Source organism: Ranitomeya imitator, chromosome 2 (assembly GCF_032444005.1).
Source record: "Ranitomeya imitator isolate aRanImi1 chromosome 2, aRanImi1.pri, whole genome shotgun sequence".
Lineage (NCBI taxonomy): Eukaryota > Metazoa > Chordata > Amphibia > Anura > Dendrobatidae > Ranitomeya > Ranitomeya imitator.
In genome coordinates, this window is record NC_091283.1 from 361,068,276 (window position 1) to 361,090,476 (window position 22,201).

Consider the following 22,201-nt stretch of genomic DNA (forward strand, 5'->3'; position numbering starts at 1 on the left):
TTTCGAAAGTATGTGCGTTCTTAAACTTGGTTCACGGTCTCCCCTTTTGGACAAATCAAACAGTAAGTTTAAGTCAGAGAGAAGCGGTGGCCCTAGTTTCCTGTTGATGTTCATTACATCCGAAGGCAGGAACAGTGAAGCCAGCGCTGATTTTGTATCAACCTCACATAAGCCCCGGGAACGTGAGTGTCAAGACCACTGCAACGACACTTGCACGGAAAGTAAGTATGAATATTTTTATTTGAAATAGGACAAACATTAGTAATCATAAGGGGTTGTCCTAGTAATGGACAGCTCCTTTAGGAAATACATTTTTTGGTTAAAGCATTTCCAACATTCTAAACATGAAAAAGGCTTCACCCCCTTTGTGACTTTTCTGATGTTAAAGAGTTAATTTTAGTGTAAAACATTTCCTATTTTATGAACATGAAAAAGGCTTCTCCCCTGTGTGAATTCTTTGGTGACTAAGAAGATATGATTTCTTTACAAAACATTTGCCACATTCCGAACATGAAAAAGGTCGGTTTTCTGGTGCGTAACCAAAGCCGATTTTTGCTTAAAACATTTCCTACATTCTGAACAGCAAAAAGGCTTCTGCCCTGTGTGGGTTCACTGGTGCATAAACAAAGCCGATTTTTGCTTAAAATATTTCCCACATTCTGAACAGGAAAAAGGCTTCTGCCCTGTGTGGGTTCTCTGGTGTGTACTTAACTCTGATTTCTCCTTAAAGGGACACTGTCACCTGAATTTGGAGGGAACAATCTTCAGCCATGGAGGCGGGGTTTTGGATTCACCCTTTCCTTACCGGCTGGCTGCAATATTGGATTGAAGTTCATTCTCTGTCCTCCGTAGTACATGCCTGCACAAGGCAATCTTGCCTTGTGCAAGCGTGTACTATGGAGGACAGAGAATGAACTTCAATCCAATATTGCAGCCAGCATGCAGCCAGCGGGTAAGGAAAGGGTGAATCAAAAACCCAAAAACCCCGCCTCCATGGCTGAAGATTGTTCCCTCCAAATTCAGGTGACAGTGTCCCTTTAAAACATTTCCCACTTTCTGAACATTAAAAAGCCTTCTCCCCTGTGTGAGTTCTTTGGTGTATAACAAGATTCAATTTCTTGTTAAAACATTTCCCACATTCTGAACATGGAAAAGGCTTCTGCCCTGTGTGGGTTCTCTGGTGAGTAACCAAATCTGATTTTTGCTTAAAACTTTTCCCACATTCTGAACAGGAAAAAGGCTTGTCCCCTGTGTGGGTTCTCTGGTGCGTACTCAAATCTGATTTCTCCTTAAAACATTTCCCACATTCTGAACATGAAAAAGCCTTCTCCCCTGTGTGTGTTCTTTGGTGTATAACAAGATTCCATTTCTTCTTAAAACATCTGCCACATTCTGAACATGAAAATGGATTCTCCCCTGTGTGGGTTCTCTGGTGAGTAACCAAAGCCGATTTCTGATTAAAACATTTCCCACATTCTGAACATGGAAAAGGCTTCTCCCCTGTGTGGGTTCTCTGGTGAGTAACCAAATATGATTTCTGATTAAAACATTTCATACATTCTGAACATGAAAATTGCTTCTCCCCTGTGTGGGATCTCTGGTGCGTAACCAAAGCTGATTTCTGATAAAAACATTTCCCACATTCTGAACATGAAAACGGCTTTTCCCCTGTGTGGGTTCTCTGGTGCTTAGCCAAATCTGATTTCTGTGTAAAACATTTCCCACATTCTAAACAGCAAAAAGGCTTCTGCCCTGTGTGAATTCTCTGATGCCTAACCAAAGCAGGTTTTTGCTTAAAACATTTCCCACATTCTGAACAGCAAAAAGGCTTCTGCCCAGTGTGGGTTCTCTGGTGCGTAACCAAACCAGATTTTTCCTTAAAACATTTCCCACATTCCGAACAGGAAAAAGGCTTCTCCCCTGTGTGGGTTCTCTGGTGGATAACCAAAGTCGATTTCAGATTAAAACATTTTGCACATTCTGAACAGGAAAAAGGCTTCTCCCCTGTGTGGGTTCTCTGGTGCGCACTCAAATCTGCTTTCTCCTTAAAACATTTCCCACATTCTGAACATGAAAAAGCCTTCTCCCCTGTGTGGGTTTTTTGGTGTATAACAAGATTCCATTTCTGGTTAAAACATTTCCCACATTCTGAACATGAAAACGGCTTCTCCCCTGTGTGGGTTCTCTGGTGCGTAGCCAAAGCGTATTTCTGATTAAAAGATTTCATACATTCTGAACATGGAAAAGGCTTCTCCCCTGTGTGGGTTCTCTGGTGCCTATCCAAATCTGATTTCTGATTAAAACATTTCATACATTCTGAACATGGAAAAGGCTTCTCCCCTGCGTGGGTTCTCTGGTGGCAATAAAGACTACCTTTCCGGTTAAAACATTTCCCATATTCTGAACATGAAAAAGGCTTATCCCCTATGTGGGTCCTTTGGTGTCTAACAAGATGTGATTTGTGCTTAAAACATTTAACACACATGGAACAAGAAAAACTTTTCTCCACTGTGTGAATTTTTGAATGTTTAAGAAAAGACTTTTGGATGGGAAAACTGTTTCCATATTCTGAACATAAAAATGGCTTCTTTGATTTAGGAGAATTTCCATGTTCAATGCTTATTTTGTGACTCTGATTTTCCTTAGTTGTCGCTAATGAATCAGAAGACAGGACTTGTTTCAAAATATCAGATGAGAGATCTTTGCTGTGAAGGGATGATGGTATATTTGGAGTAACGGCATTCACTTCATTTGTATCCACTGGGATCTCAAAATCATCTGATTTAAAGATTAAAGATGTCAGCTGTTCCTCTGATCTCTTGGGACAGTTATCTGCCAAGATATAAACCAATTATTATTTTTGAATAAAATATCTTTGAATGTCATTTCACATTTCTACTTAATCTGACATTTTTATAGACAGTTTATGTAAAAATACTGAATTCTTCACTAAGACAATGACAGTTCACAGTCTAATAGAAAATCTCATAGGATGAACCAGTAGAGTGTGATGTTGAACCGTTTGTTCATTCTGCCTCCCAAATATGAAATGAAAAGCCACAAAGAAACATTATGTTGACGAACATAATACCGATAAAAAATTCTATTCTTCTCACAAAAAAACAAAGTCCCCACTCAGGTCAATCATCTGTTAGTGGAAAAACAGAGGTGTCCACATTATTAGTTGCTTAAAGGCTCTTGAAAAGTAACATAATAATAATAACAATAATTTTATTTCTATAGCACCGACATATTCCACAGCACTTTATATTTTAGAGGGGACTTGTACAGACAATGGACATTAAGCATAACAAAGACAAAGATCAAAACAGATACCTAGAGAAATGAGGTTCCTTCTCACAAGCTTACAATCTATAAGGAAAAGAGGAGACACGAAAGGTGGATGGTAACGATTGCTTTCGTTGTTCGGAACAGCCAAAGTGTAAGAATCGGGTGTTCATGTAATGCTGCATGAGCCGGTTATCAGCCTAAGTATGTAACAGTACAGACACAGAGAGCTATTAAATGCATAAAGCATGCGAGAACATGATGCGAGGAACCTGGTTATGGTAAAAAATTTTGAATGGGCAACACAGGGATAGTTAGGTTAATGCGTTGAGATGGTAGGCCAGTCTGAACAAATGTGTTTTTAGGGCACGCTTAAAACTTTGGGAATTGGCGATTAATCGTATTAACATGGGTAGTGCGTTCCAAAGAATTGGCGCAGCACGTGAAAAGTCTTGGAGACAAGAGTGGGAGGTTCTGATTATTGAGGATGCTAACCCCAGGTCATAAGCAGAACGGAGGGCACGGGTAGGGTGGTAGACTGAGACGAGGGAGGAGATGTTGGGTGGTGGTGAGCCATGGAGGGCTTTGTGGGTGAGGGTAATAAGTTTGTCCTGGATTCTGCAATAGATGGGTAACCAGTGTAATGACTGGCACAAGGTAGAGGCATTGGTGTAACGATTGGTGAGGAATATGATCGTGGCTGCAGCATTCAAAACAGATTGGAGAGGGGAGAGTTTGGTAAGAGGGAGACCGATTAGTAGAGAGTTACAACAGTCCAGACGACAATGAATAAGAGAAACACTGTGAGGTTTTGCAGAGTTTGAAAATAAGAAAGTGTTGAATTCTAGAAATGTTTTTGAGGTGCAGATACATGGCTTCCATTAACCAATCCATCAATAACCACTCTCTCAAAGTCAAATATCCTTCTCGCTTCTGAGTCTTTCAAAGTGCCCAAACCACATTTAGCATACATGTATTTGGCATTACTATAGTGAGAAGAACCCACTTAATTTATGGTGTGTGTGTGTGTGTGTGTGTCTCCTGGAGCACAATCTGGGCACTATGTGTTGGGTAATAAAATGGCATATTGGCAATTTTTTTTCTCCCACATCCACTGCGTGCTAATTTCCGGAAAGTGCCTGTGGAATCAAAAGGTCATTATTTCAATAGATTAATTATCTGAGTGTTAAAATTTCTAAAACGGAGTCACTTTATGGAGACTATTTTCTACTTCTCTGGTTTTCTGATTTTTTTTTTCATATTAGGGCTTCTGCAGATGGTGTCACATCTCTTCTGAGATCTGCTCCTACGATGTCTGCTTTTGTCACCAGGCGTTTCCTTATTCACATGGCAGGCGGGGCTGGTAATGGGGTAAATGTTGGAACCTGAAGCTGTGGATGATGTAGGCTCAGTTCAGCCACTAACATTAGGGTGCCTGGCGCAAGTAGTGCAATCCAGTCTGGAAGTATGGGTGTATGTGCTGTCCAGCTAAAGTAATCTGCTCACTGATTCGGCCAATTGCATAGCACCATATTCTACAAAAGCTTGAAGCATATTGAAAGAAGCTGCTAGATACAGCCTTGTTCTCCTTTGGTTCAGTTCTCTATGCTCAGCTCCTGGCTTGTGTATTTGTATCCTGTTGTGATCATGGCCTGTTTGCGGACTACTATTGCCTCTTCTCATTTTGTAATTTCTCAGCCTTACTGGTTCTGAACCGGCTACCTAACTATTGTTCTTTCCATTTTACACCACCAAACAGCAGGCAACACTATAGTCCAAGCCTGGAGGGTCTCTATGTAAGTCCAGATCCATGTAGAGGTGTTAATTCGGTGATGAGTAAAGGTACCGTCACGCATAACGATATCGTTAACGATATCGTTGCTTTTTGTGACGTAGCAACGATATCGTTAAGGAAATCGTTATGTGTGACAGAGACCAACGATCAGGCCCCTGCTGGGAGATCGTTGGTCGCTGAGGAAAGTCCAGAACTTTATTTTGTCGCTGGATCTCCCGCTGACATCGCTGGATCGGCGTGTGTGACGCCGATCCAGCGATGTCTTCACTGGTAACCAGGGTAAACATCGGGTTACTAAGCGCAGGGCCGTGCTTAGTAACCCGATGTTTACCCTGGTTACCAGCGTAAACGTTAAAAAAACAAACACTACATACTTACCTTCAGCTGTCTGTCCCCGGCGCTGTGCTTCTCTGCACTCCTCCTGCATCCTGTGTCAGCGCCGGCCAGCCGGAAAGCACGGTGGTGACGTCACCGCTCTGCTTTCCGGCTGACCGGCGCTGACAGTGCAGAGGAAAGCAGAGCGCCGGAAGACAGACAGCGGAAGGTAAGTATGTAGTGTTTGTTTTTTTAACGTTTACGCTGGTAACCAGGGTAAACATCGGGTTACTAAGCACGGCCCTGCGCTTAGTAACCCGATGTTTACCCTGGTTACCGGGGACCTCGGGATCGTTGGTCGCTGGAGAGCTGTCTGTGTGACAGCTCTCCAGCGACCAAACAGCGACGCGGCAGCGATCGGCATCGTTGTCGGTATCGCTGCAGCGTCGCTCAGTGTGAAGGTACCTTAAGATAATCTTTGGGATTAGGACAATGGAGTAGATAGCGCCAAGCCTGTTCATCATGGCCATCATTTGAGCTGCCAGGTGGTCACAAACACTGCTCCCTATACATTGTGTCTGCAAACTATTCCAGTAAGATATGGATTCAAATAGCTAAATGGCGCTCCATCCCTTCTCAACCCTGAAATGAGCCCAGATGGTAGTGCACAACCGTATATAGGGTATTGTCGGATTCAAGAGAAGTTGTAAAATAATTTGTGAGGCCCATCTGTATGCTATTCCACTTTGTGAAAGTGAAAAAAATTGGGGCTTATATTTTGTGAAGAATTCTAAAATTATCACCAAATAAGTACACGTACACGTACAGTACACGTGTCCAACCTGAGTATCAGTACCTGAGTACTGGGTTACCTGGTTCTTAGTGCATGGAGGGTTTACCGGGACGGGTGTGACCGCCGGTGTGCAAGTCCTGCGACACGTGACCGTAGAGGAAAGGTCATGGGTGGAGCCAACTGGCGAGCTCCCGGAAAAGATATCTGAGAGCGGCGGGGACCGGCAGGGCCGAGGGGAAGTTAAGGGAATCGAGGTCAGTGCCGGGAGATCAGCGGGGAATCAGAACAAGAGACAAGAGAATGGTCAGGTCAAAGCCGAGAGTCAGATACCGAGAGGTACCAGGAGAACAGGCAAAACGGACAGTCACAAGACGAAGCAGGAGTCAATAGCAGGCAAACAACAAATGGTACAGAATCAGCAGACAAGAACAAAATGGGAACAGACCAGGTCAGAAACAGGGGGCTCACACGAAAGCATGCACAAGACACAAGCACTCAATGGTCAACTAACTCAGCCGAGGGCAGGAGTATCACTGACAAATGTACAGCCCAAGAGAGGCTATTTAAAGCCCTCCCAAAGCCAGAGAGAGGCCAAAGCTATGCCAATACATCTCCTGCAGGCGTGAATAAATGTATGTTACAGCCACCAGTCACGCACAGCTTAGAAATATATCATGGCACAGGTGTAATGTATTTTATGTAGTCTATCGTGATCCTGTTTGACGTTAGTTGGTTTTAAAAGAATTTTACTGATACACAAAGTCACATTGGCGCTTAAACTGAATAAAATGCTATTGGAAAGGCGCTGGCACCTTGGCAGGTGGCATATGCAGCCCTGCCTAAAGAGCAATCAACCCCGTTTGTGTCCGTCAGTACGGGCAGGTGACATCACTGCTAAACCACGCCCCCGCTCGCTACGCCACTACACGGCGGCGCCATTCGGCTGAGGCTCACCGCCGGACAACGCAGGTACAAGTGTGAGGGGGGATTCTTTTGCTAACGGGAGGATGCTCCCTTATTCTGGACTGTATGCACAAATAACTTATGAATAACATTGGTGTGATGGTGCAATATCTTATGTGGGTATCATTTTGTGTATATTTATATTTTACTGATTATCATGGTGTTCTCTTGTAGGATGAGTTGTTATTGGCCATCTGATATCAGCCCCCACAGTCCTGTACTGTTATCTCTCCACAAGGTCAGTGACTAATGTTGTTTGCTAATATGCTAATGACATATTGAACTAGCTTGTTGAAACAATGAGCCCCTGTGACACCCCCCCTAACCTGTGAATGAGGAGTGAGACTTAGGGTACCGTCACACAGTGGCATTTTGATCGCTACGACGGCACGATTTGTGACGTTCCAGCGATATATCCGTGACGTTCCAGCGATCTCGCTGTGTCTGACACGCTCCTGCGATCAGGGACCCCGCTGAGAATCGTACGTTGTAGCAGATCGTTTGAAACTTTCTTTTGTCGTCTAGTGTCCCGCTGTGGTGGCATGATCGCATGGTGTAACAAAGGTGTGCACGATATTGTATACGATGTGCGCATAGTAACCAACGACTTCTACATCGCCCATACGTCATGAAATTATCGCTCCAGCGTCGTACATTGCAAAGTGTGACAGCAGTCTACGACGCTGGAGCGATATTGTTACAATGCTGGAGCGTCACGGATCGTGCCGTCGTAGCGATCAAAATGCCACTGTGTGACGGTACCCTTAAAAAATCAGGGAGGTGAGACACAGATCAGTCTTGTGTGGAAAGATGATGTGAACACAGCACATGAGAGAGAAGGGGAAGCATAGGGACCATTTTTTATCCTCTGTCTGCTGGATTATTGGACTCATCTCCTTGGACATTTATCCAGTTACTGAACTGCATTCGGCTTCTGGACTATCCTATCCTTTGTGTGGTGGATCGTATATGGACCTTTCGTGTTTTTGCCTAAATAAAGCTTTTGGAATTGTTCACTATTCTCTTGCTCTGTTGATTGTGTGGTATTGGAGAAGGACTGCGTGACAATTGGTTATCCTTAAATTAATTTATCTAGAGCATAGTATAAGGCAAATGCCACACCAATGTGGTAGTTGGACTAAATATGCACAAATCATCAACTTACATAAGCAGAGAGGGGAAAAATACAATCAAACAGTCCAAAGTATATAGGAAAAAAACTAACAACTTTATTGTACAAAATATATTAGGAAATATTGCAACAACAGTGAAACACATACATGAATATGAAATACTAATGACAGGCAAGATCCATTAGGACCATGGGTAAGTAATAAGAATGTTTAAAGGTATGTATAGAAACACATAGTAAATACTATTTTAATAAAGGTATGATGTCAGAATAGCATTGTAACATATCATATCATTTATCAAAGAGGTTTGTGTCTATCAGATTGTCTGATGGCTACCATTTAGTTCAAGTAAAAGCCCACTCAAGATTAAATTAGTTATATGGCAGCATATAAATAGTGCCTATATCCCAAGGCAGTAAAGTGCAATAGTGCAAGTAATGGACCATATACTGTATATAAGGTGAGGGCTACTCATATAGACCTATTAAATACCATACCTAATGGACATCACCAGTAAGGACCTAGGGGATCCGCCTGTCCGCCCCTAAACTCATTTCAGATGGTACCTTCTTCAGGGGGTGCAGTGTATTAAGACATGCCGGACTATATAGATACGCGAGCGTCCCGGAAGTAGCGTTGCCGCAGACCGGAAGTGACGCATCGGTCACCTCGGCAACCGCGACCCCAGCTGGCGCCCGTGTCGTGCAGCAGGAGGCTTCAGGAACACGCAATGCCCCATGTGGCCTGATGCCCAGGGCTGCATAGAGACATGGGAAGTCGGCGGGGATGGCGGAGGCAAGGCGCACATGCGTACTGCCCGCAGCAGCGCTATCGATTTGTGACAGATGGACAGAAATATACCATAGAACAGTGCCACAACAATGTCACTGATTTAACGTGGGGATCTTTTAGATGTATCTATCTCTCTCCATATCTCACTCCTGAGCCACACCATGTATTAGATGTAACAATCATCAGAGTGGGAAACAATAATAGACAGTAACATCATACAAAATCCCAGTGTAACAACCCTGCCGGCATCACTGCATGGCCTTCCATTCCCCACCTGCCTGTTACATCAACTCACTCACCCAGTGCCATGCTGTGAGAGCTGTCTGCTGCCGGCTCCATGCCATGTGCTTCATGGCGGCTTGCTCTGTGTACACTTCCTGGCTGTGTGCATAGGGGGCGGCGCCAGCCACTCCGGATTCTTATTGAGACTGTGTGCACCTCCCTTGGGTGTTCCTGGCCAATAGCCTTGAGGCCTCTGATACTTAAGGCATCCTCACCCATTGGAGGATGCCTGAGCAAACTATTCCCCTCAGTTAGCACTTGCTACTGAGCTGCCAGGTCATGTGTTTCCTGTCTCAGAGGGCTGCAATACTGCAGGCATTCATCTGTGTTTTGTTTGTGTATCCGTATCCGTTCCTGTCTGAACTCTGGTCTATGTCCGTTCCTGTTTCTCCTTTGTCATTTCCCACTCTGCTGTGTGTACCTCCGCCTTATCCTCCTGCTCTGCTTGCAACTTTCTGTGGCTCTGCATCTTTGCTCTGTTCTGCCACAACCGGTGGTTCTGTGCCTCTCTGCTTTCCTCGCCACAACCTGTGGTTCTGCACTCTTTCACTCTTGGTGTTACCTCCTGCGGTTCTGGCTCTTGGCTCCGCCTCCAGCGTCTCTGCTCTTGGCTCCGCCTCCAGCGTCTCCGCTCTTGGCTCCGCCTCCAGCGTCTCCGCTCTTGGCTCTGCCTTCTCCTTCTCTGCTCATAGCTCCGCCTTCTCCTCTTCTCTTAGCTCCACCTCCTACTCTTACTCCGCCTCCTGTGATTCTGCTTTGCTTCCATTTTTGCTCTATCTTTATTCTGCAACTTGCCATACAGGTCTCTACCTGTTTCTTTATATTCTCCAGTCTGAACAGGCTGTTACCTGTTTCCATACATCCATCTGAATACCAGTTCCTACCAGAGTATCAGTCCTGTCTGCCAGTACCAGCCGTGTCAGCCTGAGTGCCAGCCGCGCCCGTCTGCCTGCATCTCCGTCAAGCCAGTCCGCCCGTCAGGGTCTCTGTCATACCCGTCTGTCAGCCAGTGTCACAGCCATGCCTGCCTGCCCGTGTCTTGTCCCCGGTGGGATCAGCATCCACAGTCTGACTCCACCCTGGAGTGGTACCTGGTAGCTTCCTATTGCACAAGTCTGACCTCACCATCAGAGGCTCCAGCGAACACCTAGGCAGCTACTTAGTTACGCCCCTTCCAGGGAAGTTTGGTCTGTGGTCCAGTGGGGCCACACCCCTAGGCGCCCGTGCCAACCAGTCTCGGTGCGAGCGTTACACCTAGACATATCACGATAGCCGCAGTTACATATCATTATGATGGCATTATAGCAAAATTATCAAATAGTATATAATTCCACATATGTCCAGAGCAAGAGAAACAACATGGTGTTGCAACAACTTCACCCATATGGAGTTGATGTCATGCATATTGAGAGTCCATATATTGTCCCAAATGGTGGCACATTTGCATGGATGGTAGAGAATGTCAACATTCTGTCACATGATACAAAATGCATATCCGACATAGTTAATAGACAAACCGTAATGACCTATAATCAAAAACAGGCGTCGATGGACCTCATCCTCTCTTGGACGTGGTACATTGATGACATTCTCTTGATCTGGCAGGGTACCCCTGTGGAGTTACATTAATTTTTGACTGGTCTGAATAGCAATGATCTCAACATCCATCTCACACATACATCCGACATGACGTGGGCGCTGGCTGGAGTCGCGGTTGCCGAGGTGACGGATGCGTCACTTCCGGTACGCGGCAGTGCTACTTACGGGATGCTCGCATATTATATACCGCATATACTCAAGTATAAGCCGAGATTTTCAACCCATTTCTTTAGGCTGAAAGTACCCCTCTCGGCTTATACTCGAGTCATTGTCGGCGAGGGAGGGGGAGCGGCAGCTGTCACATACTCACCTGCTCCTGGCACGGTCCTTGCATCTCCGATGGTCTCCGGGCAGTTCTTCCTGTGTTCAGCGGTCACGTGGTACAGCTCATTAAAGTAATGAATATGGACGCATATTCAATACTTTAATGAGCGGTACATGGCCGCTGAACGTAGAAAGACGCTGCCAGCTCCCGGAGACCATCTGACAGCGAGAAGCTGCCAGGGACCTCACCAGGAGCAGCTGAGAATAACAGGGGAGGGTGAGCATTCCGATATTCACCTGACCCCGTTCCACCGACGGGCGCCGCTCCGTCTTCCGCCTGTGACTTCAGGTCAGGTAGCTATTGTGCGCCCTCTGCCTGAACAGTCAGAGCTGGAAGACAGAGCGGCGCGCGGCGGAACGGGGAAGGTGACTATCGCAAGTGCCGGGGGCCTGAGCGACGAGAGGAGAGTATGTGATTTTTTTTTAATTTTAATCTCAGCAACAGCATATGGGGCATAATGTCTGGAGCATCTTATGGGGCACAATGTATAGAGCATTTTATGGGAATAATGTATGGAGCATCTTATGGGGCATAACGTATGGATAGAAAAACAATATTAATATTTCAAAGTTACAAAAAAACTACAAAAATAGCAGGGGATTTTGGAGGGTTTAATCCGATGCTAGATTAAGAAGTCCAACTACACACACAGTATGTGTCCGTAAAAGACAAAAATAGTCAGACTTTTGATATTACACTATGCAAGGAAAATGGACTAGGGAGGATAGATAGTGCCTTCACCTTATAAAATCCTTTCCTTGCAGCGGAGGTTGGCACCCTGGGGAAAGATATGGCGCCCCCGCTTAAAGCAGACTAGCCCTAGGAGACCCTACCAAGGTATCCCTACCAAAGCCACCAGCAAACAGGGCAGACAAAGTACGCCTGCGCAGGAGCCGCAGCGTGAAGACCAGAAGAGGACGTCATTTGATGAAGATGGGAGGCGCCGGACCCGGACCAACAGTGGGAACGCCCCTGGGTGAGTATAATCTAAGTCTTTTTCTCCTCTTTCAGGTTACATCGGGGGCTTATCTACAGCATTCCAGAATGCTGTAGATAAGCCCCTGATGCCGGTGGGCTTACCTCACCCGCGATTTTCGGGGTGACAGGTTCCCTTTAACCTACTGATGTCTCAATGAATTTTACTTTTATTCGTATCTCTTTTTATTTTAGAAATTTTCCAGTAGCTGTTGCATTTTCCACCCTAGGCTTATACTCAAGTCATTAAGTTTTCCCAGTTATTTGTGGCAAAATTAGGGGTCTCGGCTTATAATCGAGTATATACGGTATATATGCTATTTGATATTTATATTATAATTCTGCCATAATGATTTGCAACTGTGGGGTATTTGTGATATATGTCTAGGACTTTGTATGATGCTACTATTACTCTCTCCAAAGGATGTTACGTATATCTACCGTAATACATGGTGTGGCACAAGAGTGAGATACGGAGAGAGAGAGATAAATCTAAAAGATCCCCATGTTAAATCAATGACATTGTTGTGGCACTGTTATATGGTATGTATTTCTGTCCATCTGTCACACATCGATAGCGCTGCCGTGGGCAGTATGCATGCGCGCCTTGTCTCCGCTATCCCCGCCGACTTCCCGTGTCTCAATGCAGCCGGGGGCATCAGGTCACGTGGGGCATGTCGTGTTCCTGATGCCTCCTGCTGTATGACGCGGGCGCCAGCTGGCTACGCGGTTGCCGAGGTGACGGATGTGTCACTTCCGGTCCGCGGCAACGCTACTTCCGGGACGCTCGTATATGTACAGTATAGTCTGGCATGTTTTAAATACACTGCACCCCCGGAAGAAGGTGCCATCCGAAACGCGCGTAGGGGCGGACAGGTGGATCCCCTTGATCCTTACTGGTGTTATCCATTAGGTATGGTATTTAATAGGTCTATCTGAGTAGCCCTCACCTTATACACAGTATATATTCCATTACTTGCACTATTGCACTTTACTGCCTTGGGATATAGCCACTATTTATATGCTGCCATATAACTAATTTATATAATTTTGAGTGGACTTTTACTTGCACTAAATGGTAGCCATCAGACAATCTGATAGACACAAGCCTCTTTGATAAATGATATGATATGTTACAAGGCTATTCTGACATCATACCTTTATTAAAATAGTATTTACTATGAGTTTTTATACATACCTTTAAACATACTTATTACTTACCCATGATCCTAATGGATCTTGCCTGTCATTAGTATTTTAGATTCATGTATGTGTTTCACTGTTGTTGCAGTATTTCCTACTATATTTTGTACAATAAAGTTGTTAGTTTTTTTTCCTATATACTTTGGACTGTTTGATTGTATTTTTCCCCTCTGCTTATGTAAGTTGATGATATATGCAGAAGATCTACCTCACTAGCATGGATTGAACTATTGGAAAACAACAACTTCAGGCACGCAACAGTAAGTGACTTTTTTTTTAATTTTTACTAGCCACATTGCACGGAGGCAGATCTTGCAGCACCTGTCTCAATTTGCTTTCTAGCACGGCACCTTAATTTATTTTCATTTTTTGTTTTAAAAGAAATTGAAATGTCAGGATAAAGGGAAACTCTGCTGTTATTGTACAGAAATTCACACTTGGCCTCACTGCACATTTACTGTTGTCGATCATAAAAGTTAAGTTCGGCCAGAAAGACTGGACCTGGTCTTCTAGAGGCCATATGAGCACATTCAGTAGCACAAAAGGGAGAGAAGGTAGATTTATCCAATAAGATATCAGAGTTCTAGGAAGGTAATAGCATCATTACTCTCCGCTTTCTCTTACAGGCCATCATAATATTTTTCTTCAAATGATTTAACTTGTCAGTACATTCTACTTTTGAGGTTATTTGTCTTTGCAGTTTACAAATATGGGCAGGTTACGGTCAGCATCTTCTAATTTCAGGGGGTAGGTGGATCTTCCAGGCTATATGTTCTACAGAAAAGGGTTTTTAATGCCCAAAGTCATTTGAACAGTTTTGGAGAATGTTGTGGTCTAGAGACAAAATGGTGATGACATGATTGTGATATGGCTGGACTACACCACCGATAAAGCAGCCACAGCGGTGACTGATAAGAATCTGTGACTTCTCTGCATTTAGTGGTTACTACTCACCTGGGTAGTCATATGTAGGAATCTCCTCTTTACACCGCTCATCACCCCTCACATATGTCTCTATAGTATTAATATGGGTCAGATCTTCACCCTGAAACAAATATTGTGAAAGTCACCGTCAGATGGATAAGTCACATCTATGATCAGCTCTAATCCTGCCATCTCCACCGTTCTCATTACACAAGTATAACACATATAATAGGCAGGGAGGATGGACAGGGAGTCTCCACATGGGTAGCTTCCAGCTGGAATTCAAGCGACTTTGCTAAAATGTGTCTGGTGGGTGCCAAACCTGCTGGTGCATTCCGCAAACGTTTCCAGCACACCGACCAGATACAATGAAAAAAGTTTATTTGGACATGATTAAAAATAAAATAAAAACAACCTGACGTGTTTCTGGCGCAAAGATGCGCCCTTAGTCAGGTTGGTTTTATTATTTTTTGTTCAATCGTTTATATTGAATTTTCTCACATACCAAACAAACATTTTACAAGAAACATAAGAATCCCGGCCATGCAGGGTTCTAACAAAGGCATTGTTTATTTTTAATCATATCCAAATAAACTTTTTAATTTTAGCTGGTCAGTGTGCTGGAAACACATCCTTTCCTTTTCCAAAACATATAATACTGTTGGATAAAACCAGACTGAGCACAAGACCTTCACAGCCGTCTACACATCATAGGGGAGATCTCATGACACCTTCTCTCCATCTACCTGATGATCCTGAGGAACATTGGGATCTTGTTTACAGTCCTGTGGAAGAGGACGGGGACATCTCTCTGGTGTCGTCCTCTTATTGGATAGATCTGGAAGAAACACATACAGGGACTGAATTCATTCTTTACATACAGATAATTATAGACTGTTTGTATTTAGTCCTGTCTATTACCTGGTGATGTGAGGGGCTGGGGAACCTCCATCATGATGTCCTTGTACAGATCTTTGTGTCCTTCTAAATACTTCCACTCCTCCATGGAGAAATAGACGGAGACATCCTGACACCTTACAGGAACCTGACACATACAATGATACTGTCATCACCCCGATCCCTTCATAGCGTTATTGTATAATGTCCCAGCAGTGTCACCTCTCCAGTCAGCAGCTCAATGATCTTGTAGGTGAGTTCTAGGATCTTCTGGTCATTGATGTCCTCATGTATCAGGGGGTGAGGTGGAGGCCCTCTGATTGGGCTAAGGGGTCTTCCCCATCCCTCAGACACAGGGATCTGACAGTGCTCACTAGTGGTCTTCTTCATTACTATATAATCCTGGTTATAGAGAGACACATTAATAAATCTCACTACAGACATTTCCAGAGTCTTCACTTCTCAAGTTCTGCAAATCTGTTATTTCCATAGATAAGAATGATGTAATGTGGCATCCTCAGAATCGCTCACCTCTCCAGTAAGACTGAAGAGGATCTCTAGGGTGAGGTGTAATATCCTCTCCACCATCTTGTCCCTGTCCATAGCCATTCTTGATGGGTAAATCAGGAAAATTTTCTTATATGGAAGATCTTCACTGACAGGATCTGATATTGTAGAGTCCTGAATGAGAAGAAGATGAGCCAATGTAACACCATAAAAATCCTATGTAATAATACAATTACTGGAGATAATAAGGAGAAACATCTCAGAAGATAGAACATGTAGGTGTTGTATTTTGTAATCTTGTGTGGACTGGAACATAAGTTGAATTTCTGACTAAGACATTTTCTCCATGCTCCCAATCAGTGGCTGATTCAGCTTCTTTCCAAACAAAAGGGAACTCTGGTAAGGAAGGGATGTCAGAGACTTTTTTGATGCAGAATCCGCTTTCCATTCTCTGAGCCATAAGGCCCTTCTGATTGTGATGGCATTTGCCGCTGACAGAGCAGCACAGCTAACCGCATCCAAAGATGAGTGTACCAGGTAATCTCCTGCCCGAGAAATCTGGCTGGCCAGATGCACTGCCTCCGGAGGAAGATTACCGCTCTGAATGGAATGAGCCATGGTCTCCGACCAGGAGACCATGGCTTTAGCTTCCCACGCTGCAGCGAAAGATGGATAGAGAGCCGAGCCTGATGCTTCGAAGATAGAGCGAGCCAAATTTTCTATCTGACAGTCCGTGGTATTTTTAATGGATGATCCATCTGGCAGCGATTGAAGGGTTTTGGATGCCAAGCGAGACACTGGCGGGTCTACTACAGGAGATTGGGCTGAATCTTTCCTTAGATCAGTTGAAAAAGGATACTTCGCCTCAAGAGGTTTTTGTCCTGTGAAACGTTTATCCAGTCACTCCCTGTGCTGATTAACTATAGCCCGAAACTCCGGGTGAATGGCAAATGCTCTATGAGGACGTTTATTCCTCTTGAAGGACACAGCGTGACCTGACACGGATCTGGAGTCTTCATCAACCTTTAGAGTCTGGTTGACAGCCTCAATCAGTAAATCCCCCATTTTCTGAAAATCTGGTGAATTCGGATCCAAGGAGACGTCCGATTCATACTCAGAATCAAGTTCGCTACAAACCTCTGGAAAGGGAGAGCGAGAAACGGAGCTCACGGACGCCAAAGCACTTGACTGCTCAGGGGAGGTACTAAGGATCCGTTTTCTAGAAGCCTGTACGTTTCTAGAGTGCTTGCTGCTAGCCAATGGCTCCCTTGTAGGGGAGGATCCATCTACGTCAGTCATGTGAATGCCATGATCCACAGAAGGAACAAGAAAGGATTCTATCGCTTTGGCCAGAGAAGCCATGGATTGCAACATTGACCAATCCCACTCATGGGGACTAAGTACACTGGGCTCGGTGGCAGCGGGGGGGGGGGGGGGGGGGGGGGGGGGGGGGGCTCCTGAATGTATTTGGGGTCACAGGCTTTGCAGAGTATCGAACTCTCAGCTTTAGGAAATGCAGACTGGCAGGAATTACATGAAGAGAAAAAGACTGTAATAGTCTTATCAGTTTTCTTTGGTGCCTTAGGCAGGGACATGATGTACCCCTTTATGTGCCCCAGTAAATGGATTCCTACAGAGTATGGGATACAGCAGAGGTGCAGGAGTGATAGTGCAGCGCTCCCTTACCCAGATCCTGTGTCCCATCTCTTATTTGCAGTGTGGCACTCCTGATGTGGTTAGCGCTGTCTTCAGCGCTGATGCCTCCAGATCCTTGTGCCAGGAAGCCGCTTCCGGATGCCAGCGTGTGTCCGGAGGAGGCAGGGGAAGGAGAAAGATGGCCATTGATTTCTGCAGAGTGGGCGGGGCCGCAAGAGTCTCCGGCTGCGGCCTGCACAAGGCCAAAGCTGGGGGCTAAATTTTTTAGGCTTTATACGCAGTTTGGAGCCTCCTGGTGGCTGGGCGTAAACCTGCAATCCTGTGTCACAAAAATATTATTAATGAGGAAAGGTGCTCTATATACAAAACACCCCCCCCCTCCCACATGCAGCCCAAAGAGAGTGACATTACACATTATCCTGTACTACTGCAACATGTAACATCACCTCCTTCCCCAAACAGCCCCACGCACAAAACACCCCCTTCCTCACATCAACCCTCCAGCAAGCAGCAACACCCCCCACCTTCCCCACGCAGACTCCAAGCACGCAGCCACATGCAAGTGACAGGTCCCCTTCTTTCCCCATGCAGCCCCCCCCAGCATGCAGACCAACAGGACCCCCTCCTTCCCCAGCAGACCCCCAGCATGCAGCCCCATTCAAGTAACAGGACCCTCTCCTTCCCACGCAGACCCTTATCACATGCAGAAAAGATTCAGGACCTCCTCCTTCTCCACGCAGACCACAGCATGCAGCCCCACACAAGTAACAGCCGCCCTTCCTTCCCACCCAGATCCCACGCCCTATGCAAGTGACAGGAACCCATCGTTCCCCATGCAGACCTGCAGGACGCAGCCACACGCAAGTAACAGGACCCCAACTTTCCCAAGCCTACAGCCACACGCAACAGGACCCCCTCTTCCCCCAGTCTCCCAGCACACAGCCACACGCAAGTAACAGGACCTCCTCTTTCCCCACACAGACCCCCAGCACACATATGCACAAAAGTTTCAGGACCTCCTCCTTCTCCACGCAGACCACAGCATGCAGCCCCACACAAGTAACAGCAGCCCTTCCTTCCCACCCAGATCCCACGCCCTATGCAAGTGACAGGAACCCATCGTTCCCCATGCAGACCTGCAGGACGCAGCCACACGCAAGTAACAGGACCCCAACTTTCCCAAGCCCACAGCCACACGCAACAGGACCCCCTCTTTCCCCAGTCTCCCAGCACACAGCCACACGCAAGTAACAGGACCTCCTCTTTCCCCACACAGACCCCCAGCACACATATGCACAAAAGTTTCAGGACCTCCTCCTTCTCCACGCAGACCACAGCATGCAGCCCCACACAAGTAACAGCAGCCCTTCCTTCCCACCCAGATCCCACGCCCTATGCAAGTGACAGGAACCCATCGTTCCCCATGCAGACCTGCAGGACGCAGCCACACACAAGTAACAGGACCCCAACTTTCCCAAGCCCACAGCCACACGCAACAGGACCCCCTCTTTCCCCAGTCTCCCAGCACACAGCCACACGCAAGTAACAGGACCTCCTCTTTCCCCACACAGACCCCCAACACACATATGCACAAAAGTTTCAGGACCTCCTCCTTCTCCACGCAGACCACAGCATGCAGCCCCACACAAGTAACAGCAGCCCTTCCTTCCCACCCAGATCCCACGCCCTATGCAAGTGACAGGAACCCATCGTTCCCCATGCAGACCTGCAGGACGCAGCCACACGCAAGTAACAGGACCCCAACTTTCCCAAGCCCACAGCCACACGCAACAGGACCCCCTCTTTCCCCAGTCTCCCAGCACACAGCCACACGCAAGTAACAGGACCTCCTCTTTCCCCACACAGACCCCCAGCAAACATGCACAAAAGTTTCAGGACCTCCTCCTGCTCCATGCAGACCACTGCATGCAGCCCCACACAAGTAACAGAAGTCCTTCCTTCCCACGCAGATCCCAAGCCCTATGTAAGTGACAGGAACCCATCGTTCCCCACGCAGACCCGCAGGACGCAGCCACACGCAAGTAACAGGACACCTCCTTAAACATGCAGACTCCCAGCCCCACTCAAGTAACAGGACTCCCTCCTTCCTCACATAGACCTTCAGCCCCATGCAAGTAACAGGACCCCTCCTTCCCCACCCAGACCCCCAGCCACACACAAGTAACAGGACCCTTTCATCACCACGCAGACCCCAATCCAAGAAATACAAAGTCTCCCTGTTCCCTGTGCGCCCCTCAAACATGCAGCCCCCCTTGCAGGAATATCCACTTGTCTGTGCCCCCAAATCACCTCAGTGTAATCTCTGCAGCCTCCGCACAATGCGGCTTCCTGGTGTCAGGTTTGCAATGGAGGAAGAGGCTCCGCCCCTCCTGTGACATCATCTCCTCACATGGTCACATGGTCCTGACGTCAGCAGAAGTCCTTCACCAGTTTGGATTTAGCCTTGTCCTCATCTAGTGGGGGCTCTGCGAGTTGAGACAGGCTGGACTGGGGATGAAATTCAGCCCTGGCATTTGGAGTTACACAGGCCCACTTGTCGCATGGTGTATATATAATATATTTGTGCACCTGTATGTCACAAGATGTGAGGTGCGTGTAACAAGACTATATAACATAGTTACGGTTAGCACTGCACCCTTGCAGCGCTGGAGTCCTGGGTTCATATCCCACCCAGGACAACATCTGCAAGGAGTTTGTATGTTCTCCCCGTGTTTGCGTGGGTTTCCTCCGGGTACTCCGGTTTCCTCCCACATTTGAGAGACATACTGATAGGGAATTTAGATTGTGAGCCCCATCAGGGACAGTGATAATAATGTGTGCAAACTGTAAAGCGCTGCGGAATATGTTAGCGCTATATAAATAAAGAGATTATCATTATACAGTCACAGACGGCCCAGTATTACAGCTCAGTCTTATTTATTGCTCTGAGGCCGGGGTCACGCGAGCGTATAACACGGCTGAGCGCTATGTGATAAAACATCGTATAGAACTCAGACCAGTGTTATTCTATGGAGCAGCTCAGATCTGCGATTATTTTCTCATGTCCATTCAGCATGAGAGAGCAATCGCTGCCTCCTGCGAATGGCACCGAGACTTGGCTCACTCACACAAGTCTATGGATGCATGTGAAACATCGGACTATCATCCCAGAGCAGCCCGACATACGCCGAGACACAGGGCCGGATTAAAGAGGTGGGCGGCCCGGGGACCATTTTGGTGGGAGGCCCATTTTTCAAGGTGTTGCAATATACTGTATAATGCAAAAACGCAATATATATATATATATATATATATATTAGGGCTGCTGCTGGGCTGTATATATCAGAGGCTGTTTACCTGGCTGTACATACCAGAGGCTGTTGCTGTGCTGGCTGTATACAGAATAGAGGCTGAGGGGCTGTATAAAGTATATACACAGCACTATACTGTAAACAGGTCCACACTGTGTACATACAGTATCAGCGTCGGACTGGAGTACCTTGGGGCCCACCAGAGAAAAGTCATTGTTGGGACCCACCATGCAGTTATATAGAAATAATATATACTACACACGGGACACATCCTCTATATGCTACACCACACGGGACACATCCTCTATATACTACACCACACGGGACACATCCTCTATATACTACACCACACGGGACAACTCCTCTATATACTACACCACACGGGACACATCCTCTATATACTACACACGGGACACATCTTCTATATACTACACCACACGGGACAACTCCTCTATATACTACACACGGGACACATCTTCTATATACTACACCACACGGGACACATCCTCTATATACTGCACCACACGGGACACATCCTCTATATACTACACCACATGGGACACATCCTCTATATACTGCACCACACGGGACACATCCTCTATATACTGCACCACACGGGACACATCCTCTATATACTACACACGGGACACATCTTCTATATACTACACCACACGGGACAACTCCTCTATATACTGCACCACACGGGACACATCCTCTATATACTACACCACACGGGACACATCCTCTATATACTGCACCACACGGGACACATCTTCTATATACTACACCACACGGGACACATCCTCTATATACTACACCACACGGGACACATCCTCTATATACTACACCACACGGGACACATCCTCTATATACTACACCACACGGGACACATCCTCTATATACTGCACCACACGGGACACATCCTCTATATACTACACCACACGGGACACATCCTCTATATACTGCACCACACGGGACACATCCTCTATATACTACACACGGGACACATCTTCTATATACTACACCACACGGGACAACTCCTCTATATACTACACACGGGACACATCTTCTATATACTACACCACACGGGACACATCCTCTATATACTGCACCACACGGGACACATCTTCTATATACTACACCACACGGGACACATCCTCTATATACTACACCAAACGGGACACATCCTCTATATACTACACCACACGGGACACATCCTCTATATACTACACCACACGGGACACATCCTCTATATACTGCACCACACGGGACACATCCTCTATATACTACACACGGGACACATCTTATATATACTACACCACACGGGACAACTCCTCTATTTACTACACCACACGGGACACATCCTCTATATGCTACACCACACGGGACACATCCTCTATATACTACACCACACGGGACACATCCTCTATATACTGCACCACA

At 46.1% G+C, this 22,201-nt stretch overlaps 1 protein-coding gene across 2 annotated transcripts; it reads right to left on the minus strand.

The window, feature by feature from the left end:
• Positions 1-222: 222 nt before the first annotated feature.
• Positions 223-19,828, minus strand: LOC138663842 (zinc finger protein 605-like). 2 transcript variants are annotated; one of them, XM_069750194.1, is made up of 8 exons: positions 19,758-19,825; positions 17,478-17,766; positions 15,816-15,965; positions 15,507-15,686; positions 15,309-15,432; positions 15,134-15,225; positions 14,418-14,508; positions 1,014-2,832 (listed from the first exon to the last, which is right to left on the minus strand). In XM_069750194.1, the coding sequence occupies exons 2-8, from the start codon at positions 17,493-17,495 to the stop codon at positions 1,064-1,066; spliced, it is 2,424 nt and encodes an 807-aa protein (XP_069606295.1). In that variant the 5' UTR covers positions 17,496-17,766; positions 19,758-19,825; the 3' UTR covers positions 1,014-1,063. The 2 variants fall into 2 exon arrangements, with proteins under 2 accessions (XP_069606296.1, XP_069606295.1); XM_069750195.1 differs by lacking the exon at positions 17,478-17,766 and having other exon boundaries at positions 223-2,832; positions 19,758-19,828.
• Between the last annotated feature and the right edge of the window lie 2,373 nt (positions 19,829-22,201).

Coding starts and splice junctions, on each gene's coding strand:
- LOC138663842 (XM_069750194.1), bottom strand. Junction 15,433..15,506: donor TTGAGCTGCTGACTGGAGAG/GTGACACTGCTG, acceptor TGTATGTGTCAG/GTTCCTGTAAGGTGTCAGGA. Junction 14,509..15,133: donor ATGTTCCTCAGGATCATCAG/GTAGATGGAGAG, acceptor TATTTGTTTCAG/GGTGAAGATCTGACCCATAT.